This window comes from Giraffa tippelskirchi, chromosome 11 (genome assembly GCF_054371585.1).
Source record: "Giraffa tippelskirchi isolate mGirTip1 chromosome 11, T2T-mGirTip1v1.2.pri, whole genome shotgun sequence".
Lineage (NCBI taxonomy): Eukaryota > Metazoa > Chordata > Mammalia > Artiodactyla > Giraffidae > Giraffa > Giraffa tippelskirchi.
The window spans coordinates 33,282,862-33,306,134 of record NC_137285.1 but is presented as its reverse complement, the minus strand read 5'-3'; the positions used below and the strand labels follow the sequence as shown (position 1 = coordinate 33,306,134).

The window sequence follows — 23,273 nt, the reverse complement described above, 5'->3', positions numbered from 1 at the left end:
GGAAAATGTGGTAAAGGCAAGAATCTACAAAATAAGAAGGCATCAAGATGTGACATCTGGCAGGTCCTGAAGGAGGTTAGTATTTTGAACAGAATGAACAAATCACCAGCATAGAAGGACGTTCATTAGAAAACTCAGAACAGCTTGAGGAAAACAAGACAGAACCCATTCTGTCCATAAATGAAATTGTCAGAGACTTTCTGTGGGTGGAGGGAGAAAGAAAACAAATACATTATCAAGAAGCCCAGATATGCAATCACTCTTGCTGTGTTCTCTGCAGAACAATGGAAGGAACAAAGATCTGTAGGTTGGTTAACTCCTTCAGAGTCAGTAATGACATGCTCATTTGCAGTGTGTTCTCTGGAACATTTAGCTGTTCTTTTTGCTACATAGAAAGGAAAAAATAAAAAGTAGCCTTGTCATTGTGAGATGACCTGCTGAGTCACCTTATTTTTTGCCAAGACAAATAATATGAGCAGATATTGTACTGTTTGGCATTATCTGTATCTATCAGGACCTGCAGCTTCTGAAAATGGCAATAATCCGTCTTTAATCACTTGTAGAACATATGTCAGAACCAACACATTCTGGCCATTCCTTTGAGAATGTTCCTGATACAATTCTTAGATGCACAAAAGGATAGCTCTACAACTCAGTGCATGTCTAAATTAATTTTTGATTAATACAAATTTGAAAATGTCAATTAGTTTCAATTACCCTGTGTGTACATACGTTTTACATAGCTCAGCTATGTGTGTATTAAATAATCAAGGCTTCTGTTAAGCAGATCTACATAGGTTGTCATGTGTTCTAACGAATTGGTGCCTCTCTGCTATCAGTTGTCATATAGTTTTTAAATCACTTCGCAAATAACTGATCTTTATTAAACATTTAATTTTGCAAGGCAATGTTTCATCCTTTGTTTGCTTTCTCAATGTTTTGCTGCTATTAAATTTTGGAACTGGGTTGTATATGGACACAGTATTGTTTGAATGCTGAGTCTGAGTGTTTTTGAACACTTGGTTCTGCCGGCTGATGACACTCCGTGCCCCCTACCCACCCAATCCCCCAACATACATATACACACACTGACCTCTATTTACAATTTGCCTTTACTTACTACTAATCTCTTCTTGTTCCATTTTGTGGAGAGATGTTGAACTATTATTTGTATTTTAGATACATTTCTGATACTTGTTCTATGGGACATTTTTGGAGACATGTTCTTTGTTAATCTATAAAATAAAATAGCATATTATAATATAGGGAGAAAGAAAACGAATACATTATCAAGATATCGAGTTATGTAATCACTCTTGCTGTGTTCTCTGCAAAAAAAAAAAAGGGGGATTTTTTAATCAATTAATTGAATTATACTTAATCAACTATATTATGTTGATTATAATGTGTGTTTAATGCTTAAATCACTTCCAGTAGAAAACAAGCCTGCTCATTCCCTATTTTCATCATCATTTGAGAGATTCCTTCAAGCTGCCAGTGCGCTAAATACTCTGTGATCAATAATATTTGTCCTCACTATGAAATGTTACTGGCATAAGCCTTAGAAAAGATACATTTCAAGTATGAGAGAAAGGAATGACTACAAAACAGATTTTGTTTCTAATCTATTGTATCAGAGTAGACTGCTTATCTCTTTCAAAGCATTGCTTTCTATATGATAATTAACTATTCTGTAAAAAATTCAAGCATCTGGAGTATAGTAGTTAATTCATAATGTAGATCCATCAATTTAATTTTACTTTTGAAACTTAGTCCATAACGATATATTTTAATTCAATTCAAGTATCTTTTGTTCATTTACATTTATGAATTGCAGAACTGAAAAATAACCCCTGGTGTTAGTTAGACATTTATGATTTTTTTTCATAGGACTTTGTAAAACTATCATTCTATAGCTATATACAATGCTAATTGGGCAGCCTATTTTCTTTATCATCAACAAGAAATAAAAGGGCAATTAGAAGTCTCCATATGAAAGATTTTAGATAAAGTGTTTTGTTGAATGGTATATTCATTTTCACCACCAATGCAATCAGTGCAATGAGCTGCTCACTTATTTCAAAGTTGCAGTTTTTATTTTCTCTCTGGTACATTAGGGACATAAGAGATGAGAAAAAAAAAACAAGTAAGTAGAGACTTAGGTCCACTTAAAGACAAATGTGAAAAATCTCAGATGGACTTCTAGGCAGAAAATTACATCAGATACCATGACATTATCCCACTTTTATAAACAGCTATTTGAGTTAAATTCCCTTACATCCACAGACCTCTACCAACATTTTCCTGCACCATCCTTGCCTCTAACGAGACTCTAGTCTCCTATTGAGGCAACTTTTACACATGTGCCTGGCATTCTTATTCTGAGCAGCCTTGATGTGTTAGGGCCTTGGCGGGAGCTATTTGCCTTCACTATCATTGGTCCTAAATCAACATGAGAAAACAAAAGAAGTCCCCCGTTTAGCAATGTATAATCTTCCATCTCCATCGCATCCCTTTAAGCTTGTCTTATTTTTTGTTATCTCACAGCATCTAAGCTCAGCCTGAGCAACAGTTCTTCTGGAGGCCAAATCTTGCAGTGATTTCTGCTTCCATGTGGACAGCTCACCCTCCATGGCACTCCCCAGTTTCACAAGATCAACACAAATTCTAAATTCTGCTGCCAAAAATATATATTCTTAATTATCTAATTGTCTCAGTTACTATACTGCATTTAGAACCAATGCTTCCAAGACAGTAATAATCCTCATTAACTTTAAAAGAAATTGTCATTGGATTATGTCCATTTATGATCTAGTTCTTTTCATTTTTTTTCTGTTCATCCTTGCTAGCTGCTACTTCCTATTATTCATCTTGTGCGTTAGACACTCTGCTCACTAGGCTTCTACTATGCTAGACTCTTATGTGTCACTGTCTCTACACCTAATCTCCTCTGTTAAATTTATTCCAGCCCCTCAAAATTATACTTTCGTAGAAGTCCATGAAAGTTTTATGATAGCAGAAGTGATTTTTCAAAAATTATTTGTTCACATGTTTGTCTTTACCATCAGAGTCAGGTCCTGAGTATCAGAATTATTGCCTGTTATTGTATTCCTACTCCAACACTTAGCTCATTGCCTGGCACATGGTGCCAATTCAGGATGCTCAGTAAGGGAAGGACTGAATTTAATTAAAAGAAGTTATTTGAAACTATTTCAGGAACCTTCTGCTGCAAGACTGAAATTACTCAGGAAAAGCTTTTACTTTCTTTCTGTCTCAAGTAAGAGTTAATCTTTCTAATTATTAAGAAAGAGTAAAATGTCCCAATTCTTTGACAGGCTTAATCTGATCATCTGTAGGCAAAGATAGGCTGAGATGGGCAGAGTTGATAGAGAAAATTTTAACACATATGTTTTAATGAGGACTGACCCTCAAGTCTTCCAAACCTAGTAAAATAGTTTAATATATAAACATAGTCTGATGCATTATGGTAAGTGCTATAATAGATGTAGCATCAAGACATTTCTAAGAGAAAGATAGGATGCAACCATTTTGGAGAAGTCAGAGAAGAAGTAGCAGTAGCAGTAATGTGTACAGTGGATTTTGAAGAAATACCAGAATGTAAAGCTTGTGACATGAAAATAGTGATGGATAGTTTGCCCAGAAAATTGAACATAAGCTCACCCCTTCTCTAGGAACCATTGAAAAATGCTTAGGTCTGACACCAGGCAAGCAGGCAATAGCCAAAATCGGCTAAAGACTTGGAAGAATCTGAGAAAGAATGCAGATCCCTTGAGAATGAAAAGCAGAAACAGAAGAAAGGATTTTTCTAGATTTTTATCAGATTTGAAGGGATATCACCAGCAGTTAAATGTTTATATGGGAACCTGAGGGCTGGTAGAACTGCCCTTCCAAGTAGGAGCATTCTGCTGTGTCCTCTGTGTCAAGTTTTGACCCCATACAGATATGTTCTTAAGCCTTTTCCTTTCTTTGACAAGTAAACATCTTCTCACTTGCATTTGTTGTAGAATTTCTCTTAATCATGATTACCTTGAATCTTAATAAGTTGTAAGCCAAACAAGGGGAGATTCATGAGGGAGGTTGTTTTAGATAGATGAAAGAGCATGTGCAGAAGCACATGTACATAACAAAACATGGAAGGCCTATTTTACATTCAGAAAATAAAACAAACTTTAAAAAGCTTTTCTGACTCCTTTGAGCAAGTCCAGTTTTTTCTGTATGGTAGAAGTATAAAGGGTTGTATTCATTGACCAATTTGAATAGCATTTCTGAGAGTTGCCAGGGAATGGGCTAGTTTTGATTGTTTACTATGAAGACTGAAATTCTTAAATAATAATAATTCATTGCTTTTGTTGAAAATTTGTCATATTTGTGATATGACTTATTATAATCAGAGGTTATCTTTATGTACAGTTTTTATGCATGTGTCTTATTCTGGGTCTTTTGAAAAGTAGATATGAAGCATTGTGCAAGAAATTTATATTAGGAGAAACACTTGTGAGAACAAATGGGGAGACAGCCAGGCAGGGCTGGGAGAGCTATCTGCCCATGATTTACATCTGATCGTGATATCTCTGTCTATCCATTGTGTCTGTTTGTCCATGGTGCATATCTGTGCATGGTGTCTATTTGTCCATGATGCATTTCTGATTATGGTGCATGTCTACCCATGGTGCATCTGTGAGCCTGAGTGAAGAAGAATGATCAGAAAGAAAATTAGTTTGGGCTAAGCATCTTAGACTACCATAGAGCCTAAGGAAGATTTAACAATGCGATTGGAAGTCATGGAGCCAAAACCCCCACTTAGAGATGGCTCACATCAGTAGAAATGAGCCTGACTTACTACTGTAAGGTCTATACTCAGCCATTGGCTCAGAGAAGCCTGTGGACAGCACGATCATTTCACAAAGGCGGCTGTAGAGTTCAAAGCACAGCAGCTGAGACTTCAGGCAGTTAAACTCCCCACAGTAGAAGAACTGATGATCTTATTCTCATGTCTGATGTAACATGTGCAAAATATTAAAGTCAACTTATACTATTAAACATTTAGCATTTAACTTAGGAGTTTTCTTATTTCTAGCTAAACTATACATGCATTCTTATAAAGTCTAACTAGTAGTGAGGCTTGGTTTTCTATAGTAATACATCATTTAATCTCAATAATACATATTCACCATTTAATCACATTAAAAACTAATTTCAGAATCTTGACATAGTTTATTCTTAACATGCTTTTTGGTAGACAATGTAAGTCCTTTCAAAAACCACATTTTGCCAAATTCTCTGAGACAGTTGGCAACCATTTTAACCGAGACCCAGGTTTCATTCCTGAGTCGGGAAGATCCCCTGGAGAAGGAAATGGCAATCCACTCCAGTATTCTTGCCTGAAGAATCCGATGGACAGAGGAGCCGGCATGCTACAGTCTGTGGGGTCTCAAGAATCAGACACTACTTAGCGACTAATCTAGTACTAGAGACCATTAGGTAACTGAAAATATAAAAAATTATTTTCAAGTCACTCATAGCTAGAGATCAAAGTATGATTGCTTAGTTCTATTCAAAGACTTGTGTCCTCAAGCTTGAAGAGCAAAGGAGAATGTCATAGAAATGAACTTGGAGTAATTTCTGTGCTAAAAATATCTACCTTCATATTGACTACAAGGTTCTGCCTTTCCTTGAAGACCCACATCAAATTGTGCCTGTTAGTTCTAAGGAATTTTTCCAAATTTTTCCTGGACTATCCCCTAACTGTATCTATAATTCTCTGTGCATGTCCTAAATTCTCAAAAGTGATAATGATTATAGCCATTAAAGCCTCATTACATTTTTTTTTTATATCAGAGGATTTTGTTTATCCTTATACTCTCTCTAGATATTAAGCTTCTTGAGGTAAGCTAGTAGAATTTGTAAAACCATTCACTTTATACAATACCTAACAGACAATGGTTATTAAATAAATGTTATGTGAACAGAATTACTATATATAGTTAACCCATTTTAGTAAGTTGAATCTGCATATAGTGAAGAATATGAAGATATACAAATGTCTATAAGTTACACAAGAAAATAATATTAAGCAAATATAGATTGAGATACTAGCTAGAAAATAATGTATTTTTTTTTCTTTAAGTACTTTTTCTGGCACCTTTTGATGGTTTATAATCTTAAACACTCCAAAATAGTTAACATTTTTTTTTTCCCCTCTATGTGCCAATACATAGAGGGTAAAAAATGACAGGGACGGGGAAGGACAGGGAAGCCTGGTGTGCTGCAGTTCATGGGGTTGCAAAGAGTTGGACATGACTGAACAACTAGATAACAACAACCAATTTAAATTTTTTTTTTTAAATTATTTCTCCACATACAGGCCCAGGAGTGGTATCGTAAGGTAGGTGTATTTTTAGTTTTTTCTTTCTTTTTTTTTTTTTAAGGAGCCTGCATACTGCTCTCCATGGTGGCTTTACCAATATACATTCCCACAAACAATATTGAAGGTTCTCTTTTCTCCACACCATCTCCAGCATTTGTTATTTATAGACTTTTTAATGATGGCCATTCTGACTTGTGCGGGGTGATAGCTCATGGTAGTTTTGATTTGTATTTCTCTAATAATTAGTGATGTTGAGCCTATTTTTCAAAACAGAAACAGACCCACAAACATAGATAACAAACGTGTGGATACCAAAGAGTAAAGGAGGGTGACAGAGTAAATTATGATTTGGGGATTAACAGATATTCACTACTACATATAAAACAGGTAATCAACAAAGACTTATTGTATAGTACAGAAAATTATACTCAACACTTAGTAATAACCTGTAAAAGAAAAGAATCTAACCTGTAAAAGAAAAGAATCTGAAGAAGAATAGATATATATGTGTATGGTTTGATCACTTGGCTGTATACCTGTAGCTAATACAACATCATAGATCAGCTATACTTAAAAAAATAAAAAGAAAGTGCAGCCAATCTTCTAAAAAATATCTCCCACAGTAATTTAAAGCTTTGCTTGTTAACATCCCTTTCCTGAGACAGGAGCAGAACAGAATTTAAGAACATAGGCTCCAGTCCAAGCTCTTCAATAAGTGAACTGTGTGACTTCAGGTATATCCTTTAATCTCACTGGGTTTCAAGATTTTCATCTGTAAAATGAAGGAATTGAGCCAAATCATCTCCAAAGTCCCTCCAGCTCCAAAGCAAACTCTCGGGTCTTAAGACTGACTTAAACCAGAGCCTCATGCTCTCTGCTCTTCTCTCTAATGCCTTGTGGTCACCATGCAGTCCTGTATAGATAAAAGGACTACCAAGTGTTAATCATTCTCTCAAAGGGGACAAATGTTCTTTGAAATAAGGACTTCCTCAGCAATGAATAGCTGTTAAGATATAATACATAATCATCCAAATGTCTGTGGTATTGGTAACACAGCTCAATTCAGTACATTACCAAATACAGTTTTAATGACAAATCAACCCTAAACTTATCCTGTTTGAGTAACACCAGAAGCTGACACACTTCATGATCATTAGATTTGATATTTTTCGTAATATAACATAGTTAGTATCTAAATATGGAAAACTTAAACATTAGTCAAGATATCAATATTTTATGGTATAAAAATATTTTCTTTCCTAGATACACTTTCTAACTTCAGTGACTGCTTTTTAAAACTCTACCAACATCATATAATTTTTTTTTAATTTTAAACTGGTCAATATTGAAGCTCATTTGCAGAGTATGTATTTGCAGAAATATAAAGTAGTGTTTTTCTCCTTTCTGACTTAACTTCCAATCTCTACTTTTAGAGACTGGATATTTACAAAATCTTATCAGCATACTGAGCACTAGGGAAAAAAAAAAAAATGGGGAAAAAGCAAGATTCCCTTTCTATAGGAAAATATCTATAGGAAAATAAATAAAGAGTTAAAATGGGAAAAGAGGAAGATGAAAGCATTTTTTTTTTAATTTTAAAGCAGTGGAGAAAAAGAGGTATAAGCTTGTCTTTATATAAAGGAAAATTCAGGCCTCCTACAGACCATATTGAAGAATTTTTCTCACTGCTTCTCAAAAATAAAACCTTAAGAAGTAGACTATTTCCCTTCAGGACTTTATATTATTCATTTCATGCTGTATGACTCCAGTAAAGAGTAATTGAATGTTTTGAATAGATGAACAATCTATTTCCAATGTCAAAATAAGTATGTTAAAACTAGTTTAAGAATTAGTCTCACTACATGAATAATCTGGACAATCTTTGGACCTTGGCGAACGTGTTGTCCTCTCCTGAACAACATCTGCATCTGATGATAAACCATATAAAATACGAGAAAAGGTGAAATCTTGCTTCCTGCCTTGGGTACCTTCAAGTTGACTTTGGTTCAGCTGCCATGTGTCTATGTATAGGAATAAAACATTGTATCTGAAGAAGAGGATATTTTCATCATGGCCTGTATCTGGTTAATGATACCAATGGTAGAATGTTCATTTCACCAGTGTCTTAGTCTTGAAAAATTCAAGATAATACTGAATAAAAAAACATGAGACAGAGAATCATTTCACTTCAATAATAGTAGTTTTGAAAATCCAAAAACAGAGCCAATGAAAGCAACTGAGAGGGTTATACACATGATGAAAAGTCTCAGTTAATTATTTCTTTAGATAGCATTTCTGAGATAAAGCATGATCTATTTGACTAGAAACTATTCTTCACATGGTTGTTCACAGAATTTTTTCAGGAAGTCCTTAAAAAAGAATATAATACTTTATGTCATGCTGAACTCAAAGGTAAACTTTTTATTTATTTTGTACCAGCCAAAGTGTGATCTTAGAAGGAAATTTCCATATAAAGGAAGTGGTGATTACCCCATAGGCCTTTGAAATTTGTTTCCTGTAAAGAAATGGAGTTTTAAGCCTCATCAATTTTTAAACACAAAGGAAGTACTTGACATACTGTAGTGAAAAAAAGTTATAGTCCCTTATTATTAATTCACAGATCAGCTGCTCAAGCAAAATTGTTTCTGAATTTATAGCAAACTAAAAGGAGCATAAAAATTATTTCTTCCTTGTGATCTCCATAACAGCTTTAACAGGTACTAGGTAATAAGTGCAATATAAATGCCTTTCCAACAGATAAGTGAAGCTGCAATTGGATTGTAATATGCTGCAATGCATTTCAGTCAACAGGTCCTTTCCAAGGCTGCACCTGGCTAAGAAGCCATGTGTTTGAAAGCTTATACTCTCCTCTCCAAGAAATAAATGTGTTGCATTATGATGTGATGTAGTTCTGAAAAGTGAACTCCTTAAGATGTGTTGAAGAATAGCATTTAGGCCTCCTGCAGGAAATGCACGCTTTTTTGCCCGCTTTTGGTTTTTGCCCGCTGAAAGCCTTCTTTTTTGCCCACTTTTTTTCTGCCCGCTGAATTCCTGCTTCAAATTGCCCACTTTTTCTTTTTGTTCTTTTTTTGGTTACATGGTCAGCTAAATTAAATTGAGAGCAGACAATACAGGCAACCCTAAGGCCCAGTGTAGAAGCTCAGATTCCCTGAGCTATGCCAGGACCTGCATACATTTGCCAAGCCCCCTTGGATGCCTAGCTTCAATTTTTCTGGCGTAACTCCCAACCTAGCTGGTTTCTGGAATAATCTGGCAATATAAATAAGAAAATTGGTTCTGGAGCTTTAAGAAGATTCTCATTAGTACAGGAGGAAAATCTAGTTTTCCTGTTCAGAAATCTCGTGACCCTTTTCCTGGTAGCCCAGTGATTGAGAATCTACCACGCAGTGCAGGAGGAGTGGGTTCAATCCCTGGTTAGGGAACTAAGATCCCTCATGCCACAGGGACACCTAAGCCCACATGATGCAACTACTGAGCCTGCATGCTCCAGAGCCCATGTGCCACAACTAGAGAATGCATGTACTGCAATGAAGAGCCCGCATGCTGAAACTGAGACATGATACAGACAAATAAACAAACATTTTTATTTAAAAAAAAAATCAATAACTCTATCAGTAAATATTATTTATGTTTTGTGCCAAGCAGTCTACTGGGTACTTTATGTACAATATTTACAATGCTCTCAATAGTCCTTCAAAGAAGGAATTTATAGACATTGATAGAGAATGAAAAATGGGAATTATATACTGCTGATTGAAGGAATGCCTGCTGTAACTGAGCAGAACTTCCCCAAGTAGTTCTTGGATGAGATCACAGAATTCAGGACCGGGTTTCTAATTTCAGGGATTGGAGACTAATATCTACAAGTACCCAGTGATGATCGGAATCCCGGCAACTACTCAGGTGCACTAAAATGCATCAAAAATTGAGAAAACTAGAATGTGAAGTTATTGACAACAATAATGTAGCAAGTGTTTGTAAAAAGATACTAACTGAAAAAAAAATGTGAGTACAATCAAGCCAAGTATCTTATCAAGAGGTAACTGTGAGCTCAAACTTATTGAACAGAAATCCTTCTGACAGGTCTGCCATGTGGCCCACAGGCCACTATGGCTCGAGAGAGGAGATGGGTTTGGAGAAGGAGAGCAGGCTACATTTTGTTCTGAGTACAACAGAATCCATTAAAAAGAGAGGGGATCAGATGAAACCCTGATTTTCATTGGGGTGATGCCACTGCAGTTGGTATAGAGGTTATAGTCCCAGAGGACAGGAGTGGAGAACAGTTAGGAAACTAACGTAGGTGTTTGATCCAAGGACAGGTCCTTCAGGGCAAAGAGTCCTCAAGGACGTAGTACTAAGGACTGGTCAATATTCAGGAACTTAATCTCTTCCCTTTATGAGCATATTCTTTTTGTTTTCTGATACTTTCCCTGCTTTTCCCAGTGCATTATTTTTTAGCCTCTAGATTTAAAGACTGCAATACAAAAATATATATGTTATAGTTAGAAAAATTGTTTCATATGTAAAGGCAAATATATATGATTTAGATGGAAGAACAGAGTGGCTGAATAGAGACGGTATGAAAAACGGGGCCAGTGCTGGAACAATAATGTGTCTTCAGGGCCATCGGTAACAGGCAGACACTGAAGTTTTCTTGTCTGCTCTTCTTTTGAGGGATTATGTGTGTGCTGTGGGTTATCCTGGAAACTCTGTGTGAAGGAGATTGAAATGTGATTGAGAGAAGTGCTTGAGAGAAGTTTAGGAAGCTATCTCAAGAATAATGCATGAGATGACAAGTGCCTCTTACATGTAAAGCTCTGTGTTATAGATACAAGGACGGCAGATATGCTACCCAATGCGGCGCCTCTCAAGGAGCTCAAAACAATGAAATAAATACCTCCACTTTCTGCATGTTGCTTTTGTAGTGCAAAGCAGCTTGTACTCACTGTCACTGACTATGTTGCTTATTTTTTTCCCTACGTTTGAAATGCGGCTTCCCTCATAGCTCAGTTGGTAAAGAATCTGCCTGCAATGCAGGAGACCCAGATTCGATCCCTGGGTCAGTGAGATCCCCTGGAGAAGGAGATGGCAACCCACTCCAGTGTTCTTGCCTGGAGAATCCCAGGGACGGAGGAACCTGGTGGGCTGCCGTCTATGGGGTCGCACAGAGTCGGGCACGACTGAAGCAACTTAGCAGCAGCAGCAGCAGTGCCTTCCAGACCCACTGGAATGGCTGTTCTGCCTCTGCAGCTCTGCATAGTGAGGGATTGTACCCTCAGGGCTTTGGATGGTCCACCCCAATTTCCAATGATGTTTCCTCACTACCATCTGAGACCTCATCAGAATGACCTCTACCGTCCATATTTCCACATTTGCTCGTGGTTTCTGTTGTATTCTCTAAGAAGACAGAGGCTTTCTCTCCTTTTTTTCATTCCTGGGCTTTCATGAGAGTTACCTTTAACAAACCCTTCATAGCAGTATTGACTTTTTCTCACAGGAACTCAGAGCTCCCCCAGCCTCTAGCCATGACTCAGCTTTAAAGTTGCTGTCACACTTTTCTAATAGCATCCCCACTTCTGGTACCAATGTCTGTCTTAGTCAGTTAAAGTGCTTTAAGAAAATATCAGAACCTGGATAGCTCTAACAACAGAAATTTATTTGTCACCATTCTGAGGCTGGAAAGTCAGAGGCCATGTAACAGCCCAGATGGGTTCTTCCTGGTTTGCAGACCACTATCATCTTGCTGCATCCTCACACAGCAGAGAGGAAAAGGGAGATCATTTCTCTTATGTCTCTCATAAGGGCACTGTCTCATTTATCCGTGTTCCACCCTCATGATATAATTCTTTCCAAAAGTCCCTTCTCCAAAAGCCATCACATGAAAAATTAGAGCTTCCATATGTGAATGTGGAGGGAAGTGAGTGTATAGGGCACACACATTCAGTACATGGCAGTTATTAAAAATATTTTAATAGTAACTAAAAGTTAGAGACATTTTCCACACCTTTACCAGAAGCAAATGTTATGCAAAGAAGCATTCATTTCAGGCAAAGAGTCAAGAGTTTTCCTTTTCCCAACTTGCAAATGTACATATTTGTTTCATATCAATTGTCAAATGATCTCAATTAGAAATCTATGTATGTTATAATCCTCACTCCAGTTATAGACCTTCAGATACTGTGTTAATTCTGTCAAGAAATTAGACATTCTCAATATAGTGAAATTAAGTTATATATTTACATGTCAGTTTTTTCTAGAAGAATCAAATTCTCGACACCACAGAAAAATAAGGTACGAGAGAAGGAAGACAATATTAGATTTCATATTCATAAATACATTTTACTTCTTTTTAAGAAAAAAAATGAAAGCAAGGGAGAGGTGATGTACCTAAAATCTTTAATACAGAATTTCTAAAATATACTTATGAAAGTCAGGCAGGAGGGCATCCTGGTGTTCATTTTACAGCTTTTCAAACTGTGTGTTGAAAACAGAAAACATCAAAGTATTATCATTTGTCAAACACATCTAAGCTTTAGGATAATTTGGAGACTGTTCTTGCTCTTGTTGTAAATCTCTACTAAATGCATCAATTCTATTTCTCTGTGCTTCCCCTCTTCCCAATGTGAATATGACCACTGTTTATGAACAGGTATAGTTTATTGAGCTATTTATGTGAAGTTCAGATAAAAACTAAATCCTATGGTACTTGAGTGGCAACAACATTCAATCTTTTCTTACAAGGGTCAGTCTGGGATAATAGAAAACAAGTAAATATAAAAGAATTCATAACCTAGTGAATGATGGCTCGTGTCAGATTTATGGTGTGTGTCCATGAAAACTCTGTGCTGACTGTAGCACAATGGAGGATGCTATTTCAACAACACATTGTGTGTGTGGAGCTATATATTAATTACAAGGAGTGTGTATGTTAGTCACTTAGTCATGTCGGACTCTTTGTGACCCTGTGGACTCTAGCCTTCCAGGCTTCTCTATCCATCGGATTCTCCAGGCAAGAATATGAAGTGGGTTGCCATTCCCTTCTCCAGGGTATCTTCCCAACCCAAGGATCGAACCTGGGTCTCCCACACTGCAGGCAGTTTCTTTACCATCTGAGCCACTGGGGAAGCCCATTACAAAAAGAGGAACTTTTAGTTCCTTATCTGTTAAACATTTCTTACCTTCCAGTTGGAAAAGCAAGATACGTATCATACAATTAGAAAAACAAGACGTTACTAATCCTGCATTTTATGAAGTACTAATTATTTACTTGATTGTATGTTTTCCATACGGTTCAAACAATATATTTTCTAAAATTGAGACATCAGAAAATTTGGGGGAAATGCTTTTATTTATTTGTGGATTGCAGCATTTTTTTAAACTAATAGGGTGTAGTATCTGGCTAAATAAAACCTCAAATACACTCAATCTCCACTTACTGCTCCCCATTTGCATCCATTGACGTACATAGAAAGATTGTTTTCAAATATGTGGAGGTGCAGATGACAGAGTTTGAGTAAGGAGATCATATAGCAAAGGGGTGGGTGAATCTGAAAGATTTCCCACAGAAAAAAATCATGGTTCAAAAAGATATTAATACGTGCACCCCAAAGCCATTGCAGCACTATTTACAATAGCCATGATATGGAGGTAACCTAAATGTCCGTCAACAAAAGTGAAAGTGAAGTCGCCCAGTCATGTCCGACTCTTTGTGACCCCATGGACTGTAGCCTGCCAGGCTCCTCCATCCATGAGATTTTCCAGGCAAGAATACTGGAGTGGGTTGCCATTTCCTTCTCCAGGGGATCTTCCTGACCCAGGGATCGAACTTGGGTCTCCTGCATTGTGGGCAGACTCTTTACCATCTGAATCACCAGAGAATCCTTGTCCATCAACAAAGGAGTGGGTAAAGAAGATGTGCTATAATATATACAATAGAATATTCCTCAGTCATAAAAAGAACAAACTTTTGGACCTAAAGATTACCCTACTGAATGAAGTAAGTTGGACACATAAAGATACATATGATATGACATTGCTTATGTGTGGAATCTAAAATAAATAAATAAATAAATAAAGGTGTGCAAGTGAAATTATTTACAAAACAAATAGAGACAGATGTAAAACGCAAACTAATGGTTACCAGGGAGGAAAAGGGGAGGAGGGATAAATTTGGAGATTGGGACTGAAATATACATACTACTATATATAAAGTGGATAACTCATAAGAACCTGCTGTATAGCACATAGAGCTCTACTCAAAACTCTGTAATGGCTTATATGGGAAAAACAACTCTTAAAAAAGTGGCTATAGGTATAATTGATTCATTTTGCTGTATAGTACAAACTAGCACAACACTGGAAATCAACTATACTCTAATATATATATATTTTTTTAAATAAAGAAACACTTCCCAGCTTCTAAGATGGGGACTGGTCCTTAGTGACCAGAAGTCAGCTTTAATATTAGAAGTCAGCTTTAAACAGAACTGTCCAGGTGGCAATCTGCATGGACTCTGGTAAGAGGCAACCCTAAATTAAAACTCAGGGGATAAAAATAATTGTTTTTCTGCAAATCTTTGGAGTAACTTTTACTGTAAGCTTTGGAGTATCATTGCTCTTGGGACTGACCATATGGCAAATTAATACAAGTCATTAGCTGCAATTATAAGATTCCTTCAGTAGCATCTGAGGTGATGGATTTGAAAGCAGAACAGGAGCAGAATAACATTGCAGATGCTGTAGAGTGAGTGACTTAAAAACTGCTTTGTGAGATTTTATGTGATCAGACTCATTTAGGGACTGTCTAGCGAAAGATGTGGGGAAATCATTCATTATTCAAAGGCAAGACCTATACCCTGGTCTTGTGGGATCTGGAGGTCTTTGTGCAGTTGCTCTTTATTAGGGTTCATGATGTTTCAATCATGTTTCTCTCTAAGTATCTGTTCTTTTCCTGTCTCTGCCAAATCACTTCCTGTGCAAGGCTCCTGAATTGTTATGACATAAACTATGACTGCAACTCTCCATCTTCTCAGAGATCCAGGTCCTAAAGTCAGCCACAAAATTTTCTGGTATTTTTAGTGAAAGTCCTTGAGTAAGACAGGTATCGATTTGAAACCCCATCATCTGTGCAGAGTTCAAAGTCACTAGTATTCTACGGCCACCTGCTCTACCCCCTCCCTAAGAACTGAAACAACAACTCTAAAAGATTGAGCTAGGCTGCCTTTGTTCCTGATCAAGTGAACTATTAGGTGATTGGGTGAGGTGTGAACTTGCTGTAAATCCTGTTGATACAAGCGAGGGCAAGAAGGAAAATGTGAATTTATATTATTAAAGTGATCTCTGTCGAATTCACTAACGGAGAAATCTCATCATGTTTGGGTAACAGTGCATGCTTTTTTTTAACATTGTGGGAATACTGGCTATATGGAAAAAACTGACAATTGTTCTTGTTTTTCTATCTATGGAAAATCTATTATAAAAATTTAGTATGCCATAAGAAATATTATGTTTGATACCAGAGGGAAAATTATGCTACTGAAAGGTTGCTGTTGCAAGCCGTGTGTTACACCAGGATTCATGAGCTCAAGAAGGGAGGATTTCGATCTGGGGCCAAAGACAAGGCTTGACTACTCAGAGCTTTTTGTGTAGCCGAGTTTTATTAAAGTATAATAGAGGTACAGAAAGCTTTTGACACAGACATCAAAAGGGGACAAAAAGAGTGCCTGCTTGTTAGTTTTTAGCAAGGCATTTTACGTCTGTTGCTGCTGCTGCTGCTAAGTCTCTTCAGTCATGTCCAACTCTGTGTGATCCCATAGATGGCAGCCCACGAGGCTCCCCTGTCCCTGAGACTCTCCAGACAAGAACACTGGAGTGGGTTGCCATTTCCTTCTCCAAGGCGTGAAAGTAAAAAGTAAAAGTGAAGTTGCTTAATCGTCTCCGACTCCTAGCGACCCCACGGACTGCAGCCTACCAGGCTCCTCCGTCCATGGGATTTTCCAGGCAAGAGTACTGGAGTGGGTTGCCATTGCCTTCTCCATTTTATGTCTGTTAGTGAGCTGCTAATCAGATAAGAGAGGCACCTCCAGGCTGAGGGAGTTTGACCAGGGCCCTCTCCCACAATAGGCATTTTTGAGATAAAATGGCATATGGTGTGTCATCCCAGGCCATAAAACAATTGACATGAATACTGGTTTGTTGAGCCATTATCTTTTAGAGCCTCTTGATGAAAGTGAAAGAGGAGAGTGTGAAAGAGGAGAGTGAAAAAGTTGCCTTAAAACTCAACATTCAGAAAACTAAGATCATGGCATCTGATCTCATCATTTCATGGCAAATAGATGGGGAAATAATGGAAACAGTGACAGACTTTATTTCCTTGGGCTCCAAAATCACTGCAGATGGTGACTGCAGCCATGAAATTAAAAGACGCTTGCTACTTGAAAGAAAAGTTATGGCCAATCTAGACAGCATATTAATAAGCAGAGACACTACTTTGCCAGCAAAAGTCTATCTAGTCAAAGCTATGGTTTTTCCAGTAGTCATGTATGGATGTGAGAGTTGGGCTCTAAGGAAAACTGAACACCAAAGAATTGATGCTTTTGAACTATGGTGTTGAAAAAGACTCTTGGGCGTCCCTTGGACAGCAAGGAGATCCAACCAGTCCATCCTAAAGGAAATCAGTCCTGAATATTCATTGGAAGGACTGATGCTGAAGCTGAAACTCCAATACTTTGGCCACCTGATGGGAAGAACTGACTCATTTGAAAAGACCCTGATGCTGGGAAAGATTGAAGGCGGGAGGAGAAGGGGACAACAGAGGATGAGATGGTTGGATGGTATCACCAACTTGATGGACATGAGTTTGAGTAAGCTCCGAGAGTTGGTAATGGACAGGGAAGCCTGGTGTGCTGCAGTCCATGGGGTAGTAAAGAGTCCGACATGACTGAGTGACTGAACTGAACTGAACTGAGCCGTTGTCAGCCCAAGGTTTGAGAAAAGAAAAATATGTTAGGTGGTACTGATTTGAAGAAAGGCAAATTTCAAAGCAAATACATAATTTCATTAACATAGCTTAAGAAAAACATTTCCATAAGAAAAACGCATCAGTTAGTTCAAGGTTTGAGAAAAGTTAAGCTCGGGGAACCAGGTGTCCTCAACAGAGAAGGGAAAAAACTCTACCCCTTGAGATTTATTTCCTCCTGTCCCTTGGGGACCTCTGGCCTCCCTACTGAGGCTGTTAACACTCTTATTACTTAAGATATAAAACATGGACAAATTCTATTTCTTGAGAATGTACTATTTTCCTGGTAATAAACATACATTTATTCTCATTCTCAAAACAAGTTACTTTTATTCTCTTCCTGCTGATGAGGAAATTGAAACTTGTGGAAGTCAAGGACTTTATGTAAGGTCACATATCTATTATGTTGAAAAACTGGGTCATGAAACTAAATCACCCCAGATTGAAAATCTTTACTTCATCCAAAACAACAAATTCTCTGAACTTGAATCACCTCAAAACCTCACTTTAAAGCATAAAAGCAGTAATTAAAGTTGAATCTTCTTATAAACTTTATAATGAATAAATTTATTAAACAAATTGATCATAGATTGGTTAAACACTCAGAAAAATAAAATAATTTGGGAAAGAAGAAAAGACTCTCACTCTCTTCAACAAATCTGACATCAAATCCACACAATGCCGTGCTGAGAGGTCCAACTTTCCTAGTTGCTGTATTTCCCTAATAAACAAAGTGATCACAAAAATAAATTTTAACTCTCTCATTTCTGATAGTCTGCAACTTCCTATAGACATTCTGACAAATATTAGATAAACTATTAGGCCTAGTACTATGCAGAATTTTATGATACTAAGCAGACGTGACAGTTGAGAGCCTTGTAAATAATAATCACAGACTAATGAACAGTGAGAGACTTCAGAATATCAATCTGTACTAGGGGGAAATTTTGAATTGGAGACACTACTTCCTACCCAATAAATCAGTAGTGAAAAATTGAAGGCTTTCTCAATGCATCTGCTTGTGCAGCTAGATCTGTAGTCCTGAAGGAGCATACAACGTTGATGCCAAAAGGAATATAATTTTATCACCCTACAAGGGGCTTTTGCATTTTTAACTGAACCATTTTTAAAATTTTAATTACCTCCAAAAGAGGCTGGACTGTATCACAGAAAACTTGAGTGCATCCTTCAGTATCAGAGTGAAACTAGTTCAAGGTAGTTAGAGCTTGTCTCTTCCTTCCTCTTTAGCATTCAAATAACATTGCCCAAAGGGAACTGAAGACAGAAGGTTAAGAGAACTGAAATACCAAGTCTTGATTGGTTTATGGCTTTTATTGAATGTGCAAATTACTGCTTTTGCCTCTGAGCACATGCATCATATATAATAGAAAAGAGACAATATCTTCCATAATAATTAGCAAATTCCTAAATGATACCAAACACAGGTATACATCTTCATACTTACATATCTTTTATCACTGTTAATGAATAGAAACACACCTCTTTTCAATAGCCCAAGTCCATTATTTATTAAGACAAGTATAAGTCAGCCAAGTTATTTATATTTAAAATTTTACGGTATTTTTGATGCTGAAAACACAAAAATAATTGGACTTGGTTTTTATTTTGAGAGCTTTTAAATTCTTTAGCATTCAGGTAGTATTCAGGTAGCAGAGGCACCACTTTGCCCACAAATTCTATATATTCAAAGCCATGGTTTCTCTAGTATTTTTAAATTAAATTTAATAGAAAAATGCCCTAAATATCCAAAGTTCATCATTATTCAATATAAAATGATCAATACAACACAGGTGTATCATTAATAATTATAACAGTATTAGCATGGCAAGGATGAAGCTTTAACTTGGATTTAGAACATAATAAAGTAAATGTTAAAATCATAAAGGTAGTTAAGGTGATCCTAAAATGCAATAAATAGAAGTCTAATAGTTCTATACTCCCCAAATCTGCATCTATTAAGGTGAGAGAGCTTAAAATGAGAAAAATATGAATACTTATCTAAACAGTGATGAGTATCACATTTATTTAATGATCACAAGCAATATAAGAAGTCAGTGAAGTGAGTGGAAAAGATGGATATTCAAGGGTTTCATTCTTTCTGGTTTTCCTGCTGCTGCTGCTGCTAAGTCACTTCAGTCGTGTCCAACTCTGTGCGACCCCATAGACGGCAGCCCACCAGGCTCCCCCATCCCTGGGATACTCCAGGCAAGAACACCGGAGTGGCTTGCCATTTGGTTTTCTTAGACGTTAACTAAGTTGATTCAATATCAGTGGGTTTTGAGACATGCAAAATGTGTTTACTTTTTGGCCCTCGATGATAAAAGTAAAATGTGTTATTCCAATTAACTAGATACATTGTTTTTAATTATTTTACTTTCTCTAGCATGAGTTATAATTGTTTGGCTATAATGAAAGGACAACCTAAGGAAGGGGGAGGGCAGTGGGATTTAAAGCAGACTCTAACAAGATTCAGCCGCCAGTTCCTGCACAGCCTGACAGCTAATGCCCAGGCTCTGAGTCCCCTTTCCACGTGCCCATGGCGCATTTCCTTCACCCCTTTGGAGTTTCCTGTCGTAACTTTGATTTTCATTTTTGCAGGTTTGGATTTATTCTTCATAAAGATGAAGCTGCACTACAAAAGATTGATCTTGAAACCATGTCATACATCAAGACTATTAATTTGAAGGACTATCAATGCATCCCGCAGTCACTAGCATACACACACTTGGGAGGATACTACTTCATTGGCTGCAAACCCGACAGCACTGGGGCGGCTCCCCCACAGCTCTTGGTGGACGGTGTCACCGACTCGGTCATTGGGTTCAACAGTGATGTGACGGGCACTCCATATGTCTCTCCAGATGGACACTATCTTGTCACCATCAGTGACATCAAAGGTCTTGTGAGAGTCCAGTACATCACCATCAGAGGAGAGATACAGGAGGCTTTTGATATTCACACTAATCTGCACATATCTGACCTGGCCTTTCAGCCATCCTTTACGGAAGCCCATCAGTACAACATTTATGGTAGTTCAAGCACACAGACAGATGTGCTCTTTGTGGAGCTCGCCTCTGGGAAGGTTAAGATGATAAAAAGCCTTAAGGAACCACTCAAGGCAGAAGAATGGCCTTGGAATCTGAAGAACAGGCAAATCCAGGACAGTGGCTTGTTTGGTCAATACCTGATGACTCCTTCCAAGGACTCTCTCTTTATACTTGATGGACGACTCAATAAGTTAAACTGTGAGATCACTGAAGTTGAGAAGGGAAACACAGTCATCTGGGTTGGAGAAGCCTAGAAGCCCTGTTAAATAATTATTAAATCAAGAGTTTTCCAATACACTGCACTAATCCATTATTTAAATTTACAGTTTAACTTTCTAAGTTTGTATCCTAGCCAAACATCAGTTACTTGGATGGCCCAAATAAAATAGTTTTGTTTTTTTAAAAAAACAAAGACATACACAATTAGTAATATTGGTTGATTAGAAATAGTTAACAAAATATTTAATGAGAAACTACTTCAATTATAAGAACCAAATCTACTGTTATATTTTTTGCCAATAGAATAGGAATTTAAATAATTAAAAATAACTACAGGGAATTTCCAATGATTCTAAACACCATTTCATCTTGAGGGTAATTGATCTATTTTTTTCTGTCCGTTTGGTATGCTTAAACCAGAAATAAAAGATGTTGTAGAACCTTAAAATTCTTAATTCAAAATATTCTGTCCCATCCACTGTTTATAATCTTTCGTGCCTTGAAGGGAATGTCACAAGAGGAAACTGAAGGCTAAAAGCTGCATACTGACCACCCTCATCACTATAAATTTCTTGTCATTTAAAGAGAAAAGTTGAACATCTTTTGCACCAAACCCAGACTTCAGTCATTTGTCTAACCCTGAATGAAATATCATTTGAAGACATAAATTGGCCTTAGGCTGTACACAGGTGACCAACTCTATTTGACACTCACTGTATAATCTGCAGCATGCTATGGAAAATGGGGAGGAAGGGAGGCAAATAATTATGGTAATATGTTTGCAGTGTATTCTTGACTCATTTTGCTTTCAATCACGAGAGTGCATTATATTTTTAATGCAAGTTTGTCTGGGATGTCAACTGCTTACAAATATCTCTTATTAGTGGAATAGACTTTTTTTTTTCTTTTGATGTAGTCCAGTGTTGCATTAGCAGGAACTTTTATTTCCAAAATAGCAGCATTATTTGTGTCTGCTTAGAGTAAACCACATTTAGGGAAATTAACAACAGAGAGAAAAAACCTGGCTAGAGAACTGATGAGTATTAGCAGTTTAGGACAATTAGTAACAGAAATTGGGAATTAGGGGGTAGCACCTTGCTATTTAAATATAATCCATCAAAGGACTTCACTCCTTAATAACTTTCCCAAATGACTTCTGCTTAACTCCTATATAATCCTTAAACAACTCTCTCACTGTGTGTAGAAGTTCAAAACCTAACTAATCCTCTTATTTGAGACACTGAATAGAAGAAAAATCATTGCTTTCATTTTTCAGGGCAAAGAAAAGGCCAGTAGAAGTGCATTAAAACTAGTGACTTGGTTTATTGAAATAAGCAGATTATTATCCAGGCTTAAAGTAAAAGCTTAGATAGTTTGGAGAATCTTTTTACTTATTATATTTTTTGTTTTATTGTTGCTAAAAATGCTAATGTACTGTTGAAATGACCTCCATTTCCTGAAGGTAATCCAATAAGGTCTTTTTTAAATACAAATTTTACTCAAGTTTAATTGTGTAAAGCTGCTTAGAAACCTGAAATTTTATAGTGTGTACTATCTTATGTATATATAGCATCCTGAACCATGTGGTAACAGTAGATTTCTTCTTAGCTTAAGGAAACATTATGGGAGGCAGATTTAATAAACAACAGAAGTTAGCTTATGTTTCTACTTACCTGCTTTCCTTTTTAGCAATTTTCTTCTTTGTGAACATGAACCACATAAAGCGGCTGTGACCTAATGATTTAATCTAAGTCTGTCTCATACATCCTTCTTTGGTAGCTTACACCATGTGGCTGCTTTGTCTGTAGACACTGCTTGATAAAACAGAATAAACCTCTTACATTTTAACCCTTGAGAGTTCAGTCAGTGTTTTAATGTGAATACCCATGTTTGCTTTGTTTTTCCTACCAGCGCTTCAAACACAGACTGGTGATATCCCCATTGTTTTGAAAGTGATGGGATGGGTAGAGGGCAGATAAAGTGAGACCAATTAAAGAAAGACAATTAAGCTTCATTATATCAATTCTAAGTTGCTCTGTCCCTTCATATTCATGTGTAAAGCAAGATATTTATCCTTTCAAGATGTCTATTTCTTTAGAATCCCTTCTTGTGTATTAAAGGAATGAATGTCAGAATGGAACATAAACATAGACTCAAATCCCTTTCCCCCCACATTCTTACACTATTAACCCCACAAATACTGAGCCCCCCTTTTTAACAGTGTAATGTTTAAAATATTGACATTTGCGATACTTTTTAAAAAAATAAGGAAATGCAACATATTTCTTTCTTCAGTGGTGGAGGGAAAAAGTAAGAGCTGGCATACAGGGCATCAGCATTGCCCTACATACATCTTGATAAAAGTGTATTGAAAATGATCTCATCAATAACTGGGTATGTGTGAAAACTGAACATTAAGAAAAACTAGAATAAAATGATGAGGTTACCGCTCTCTAAGAAGAGTAGATTTTTAACAGACAGGATAAAACAGCAACAAGGTAGCCAAAAAACATGACAAAATTTTGCTGCAAATTTTCTGGTAATAATTGTGTGATAACCA

At 36.8% G+C, this 23,273-nt stretch overlaps 1 protein-coding gene across 5 annotated transcripts in view; it reads left to right on the top strand.

Annotated features, from left to right (window-relative positions):
* FSTL5 (follistatin like 5) overlaps nucleotides 1-22,561 on the top strand; it is a 780,511-nt gene extending 757,950 nt beyond the window's left edge. For all 5 annotated transcript variants that reach the window (XM_081538294.1, XM_081538299.1, XM_081538297.1 and 2 more), the window contains one exon: nucleotides 20,046-22,561. In XM_081538294.1, the coding sequence (XP_081394420.1) occupies nucleotides 20,046-20,748 (703 nt within the window). In that variant the 3' untranslated portion in view covers nucleotides 20,749-22,561. The remainder of the gene's footprint in view (nucleotides 1-20,045) is intronic.
* The last annotated feature ends 712 nt before the right edge of the window (nucleotides 22,562-23,273 follow it).